The following is a 3,951-nucleotide window of genomic DNA, read 5'->3' as shown; positions in this document are numbered from 1 at the left end:
GTTATTCCGAGACAGACGATCTTTCGCTGTTTATCCACCGCGTGCATATCACGATTGCATCCGTGTGCATTCGCGCGACTCTCGTGTTAATCACGGCGTATACAGGGTGTTCGACCGAGAATCACCGGCGTCTAACTACTCGCGCGTTTTGCCGATCCGTCGGCCGTCGCATCTCGCGCGCAGAGTCTTTCGCGGCATCCTCGCTCGCACGTCCACGTAATATCGCAAACATTTGCTGGTCCTTCGAGCCGGATCTCTTGCTATCCGGTGCCTGTGCGTGGAGTGAGTGCAGTGCCTGCAGTGATACCGTCTGTGCTCTTCCGCTGTTCACCTGAAAGACAAAAATGAATAAAGACAAAGACCCAACTGTGCTTTTGCAGTCAGACTTGTACAGGCGCATCGCTCGTGCATACGAGAACTTGCGGAAGTCGGGAACCGCCAACATCTGGATCGGGCTGGCGGAAGCGCGACTCCAAGCCCTCAAGGCAAACTGGGCGAAGTTCCAGTTTCAGCATGACAAGCTGCTCGAACTCTGGGAGGCCCTGTCGGAGAGGGCGTATGTAAACACCGACATGCCAACCTTAGCGGAGGAAGCTTACGTGACGCAAAAGGGTATGATCCTTGACACCCTTCGACGCCTCCGAGCCGCGGAGAAGGTCGAGAATGCAGCCTTCGGACCGGCTCCGTCACAGCCGGCGCGAACGACCCTGCCGAGGATCCAGCTCCCGCAGTTCTCCGGACTCTACGAGGATTGGCCTTCGTTCCGCGACCTCTTCGACTCTCTCATCGGAAGGGATGCATCCGCCGCTGACGTCGAGAAGCTTCACTACCTAAAGGCGTGCCTGAAAGGAGAAGCAGAGCTCATGATTCGAAGTCTACCTGCTACAGGCGAGAACTTTGGTCGCGCGTGGAAGGTTCTCACGGATTACTACGAGAACAAGCGCTTGCTCGTGCGGTCCTACATCGCGAGGTTGACAGCAATCCAGCGAATGAGGGGTGAGTCAAGTGCGGACCTACGCAAACTTTATCACGGAGTGCTAAGTACCGTCGGCTCACTCGAGCGCATCGGACGACCGATCGCGCGCGGGGAAGATCTCTTCGTGCATCTCGTGGTGGATCTGTTGGACACCCGGTTGCAACGCGAGTGGGAGAGTGCGATGAGCGACACGACGGATCCGCCGTCGTACGCGGAGTTGATCCAGTTCCTAGACCGACGGCTACACACGCTTGAGTCGTTGGTGCCGAGCAAACCGGAGACGAGTCCCGCGAAACCGGCTACGAATTCCGGGCGTCCGCCGCGCGTTCTTTACGCCCGGAAACCGGAGAGCAAACGCGGTCAGTGTACGATGTGTCACCAAGAGCACTACATTATGCTCTACGACGCGTTCAAGGCAAAGACGGCGTCGGAAAGAAGGAAGCACGTCGAAGCAAACCAGCTGTGCTTCAACTGCCTTGGGAGGCACAGGGCAAGCGAGTGCCCGTCCAAGAAGACGTGCTCGTCGTGCGGCGAACGGCATCATTCGCTTCTCCATCACGCGGGCAACACCTCCGAGGTCGCCAGATTGTCGCTCTTCGCGAACCGAAGCGCGAGGCCCGCACCGGCAGTGCTTCTCGCGACCGCGCGCGTTCGAGTGGCCGACAAATTCGGAGTCCTGTACGCCGTGCGCGCCTTGGTGGATCATGGCTCCGAAATCACGCTCGTGGCCGAATCGCTAGCGCAGCGTCTGCAGCTGGCCCGCGCACCTACCTCCATCGTTATCGTCGGCGTTGGCGGGCGATCCACGGGCGATCGGGGCCAGGTTGAGCTCGCGCTCTCGCCGCTGCGCGACGGCCCGCCCATGCAGATCTCGGCCTTCGTTTCGGGCGTCCGCCGCGCGTTCTTTACGCCCGGAAACCGGAGAGCAAAAGCGGTCAGTGTACGATGTGTCACCAAGAGCACTACATTATGCTCTGCGAACGACGGCCCGCCCATGCAGATCTCGGCCTTCGTTTTGGACCGGCTGACGACGACCAGCGGCGGCCTCCGTGCAGACCGGCACTCCTGGCGGCACCTCGACAACCTGGAGCTGGCCGACCCGGACTTCTTCGCCGCCGATCCAGTAGAGCTTCTCCTGGACGCCGATGTCTGCGCGGACATCCTCCAGCCAGGTATCCGCCGCGGAGGACGCCACCAACCTGTGGTACAAAAGACAACGTTGGGTTGGATCCTGTCGGGCGCCGTCGGCATCACGGCCGCCGCGCGGACCGTTCACACATACCATTGATGCGGAGACGATGGCCTCCACTCCCTGGTGCAGCAGTTTTGGCGGCAGGAAGAAATGGACGCCACCGCTGCGCCACTCACCGTCGCCGAGAAGGAAGCCGAGGAACACTTCGCCCGGACGCATTCACGAGACGTCAGCGGCCGCTTCGTGGTCCGACTCCCGCTCACTCCGCCGCTACCGGACCTTACGGGGACGAAGTTCGCTGCCGCCCGCCTGCTCGGGCAAATGAAGCGGAGGTTCGCCCGTGACGAGCAACTGCGACGTCTGTACTCTGCCTTCATGCAGGAGTACGAGGCCCTGGGGCACATGTCCCCTGCTCGGCCGGGCACAGCAATGCCCTCCGAGTGCTTCCTGCCTCACCACGGCGTGATGCGCAAGGCAAGCTTCTCGGCCAAGATCCGGGTCGTCTTCAACGGCTCGTCGACCGTGGCGTCCGGCGTGTGCCTCAACCGGCACCTCAAGATGGGGCCGAACCTCTTGCCCGCCTTTGATGACGTGCTGCTGCGATGGCGCATGCATCGATTCGTGCTGGCGAGCGACATCGAGAAGATGTATCGCCAGATACTCGTCGCCCCTGAGGACTGCAACCTACAAAAAATCTTCTGGCGTCAAGACGACAACACAGCTCCAAAGGAATACGAGCTCAACACGGTCATTTGCAGCCTGGCATGCGCCCCGTTCTTGGCCATCCGCTCCCTTCGGCAACTCGCCAACGACGAGGAGGCCCTCCGCAAACAGCTACTGGCCATCCGTATGGAGAACCAACGGCTTCAAAAAGAGGCGGAACAAGTGAGGGAGAATCTTCGACTGGCACTTGAAAGCCAGTACGTTCACCCTCATCTTGTTAACCGGGCCAGGACAGGATACATACCACCTGCACAGGAGGTCATGGAAACGGATACTCCCATGGAACAAGCGGACAGTGACGCGTTCACAACACTGAGTGTTACACTGCCTCCCAAGGAGGAATGGCCACAAGCCATAAGACCGCCAATCAAGGGAGTCACCAAGGTGCTGGAGGACCACAGTGAGAGTGCTCCAGTCAGACTGTCAACTCTAGACAGCCTGATAAACAAGCGCTTGGATAGTCTCTTTAGCGTCTGGTGCGGGAGGATGGAAGAGGTTTTTGGGGAAATCATCGGGCAAGGCCCCCAGCCCAGAAAACCAGGGATAACAAACCCTCCTTCAACCAAAGACAGGGATACTAGGAAAAGAAAGGAACTAGGAACCGGAACTGCAATTACTCCTGTTCCCACCTCCGCTGCCGTTAAAAAACAGCAACAAAGAGATACTAAGGAGAGTAGCACCAAGTTAAAAACGGCCCACCCTGTTCCCACCCCGGGGCCCTCTAAAAAGAAAGCCCCGGGAGATACTAAGGAAAGGACCATCACCTCCAAGGTGCCAAATGCAGTGCCAGTAGGAAATAAGGAAACATCCTCCTCCTCCTCCTCCCAATCGAAAACCACAGCTTCAACCCAGGGAGAAATCTGGGCAACTGTAGTCAGAAAGGAAGGCAAGAAGAAAAAGAGTCAGGCAACAACATCTAAACCTGGCCCCGCCAAACCCGACACTGCACAAACGGCAGCAAAGGGCAAAGCGAAGCCTGGACAGAAGAGTGCAGAGACCGCCCCCAAAAAGCGAGGGCTGCCAAAAACAGCGGCGGTCACTGTCACCTGCCCGCAAGGGC

General features: G+C 58.9%; 1 protein-coding gene across 1 annotated transcript; it reads left to right on the top strand.

The window, feature by feature from the left end:
* The first annotated feature begins 344 nt into the window (after positions 1-344).
* Positions 345-2,264, top strand: LOC115240853. The gene has a single exon (XM_029816245.1). It carries the CDS (start codon positions 345-347, stop codon positions 2,262-2,264), a length of 1,920 nt encoding a protein of 639 aa, XP_029672105.1.
* The last annotated feature ends 1,687 nt before the right edge of the window (positions 2,265-3,951 follow it).

The sequence above is a fragment of the Formica exsecta genome, unplaced genomic scaffold, assembly GCF_003651465.1.
Source record: "Formica exsecta isolate Colony F162 unplaced genomic scaffold, ASM365146v1 scaffold453, whole genome shotgun sequence".
NCBI classification, from domain to species: domain Eukaryota; kingdom Metazoa; phylum Arthropoda; class Insecta; order Hymenoptera; family Formicidae; genus Formica; species Formica exsecta.
Note: the sequence above shows the minus strand (reverse complement) of the source record. Positions and strands in the feature narration are given on the sequence as shown.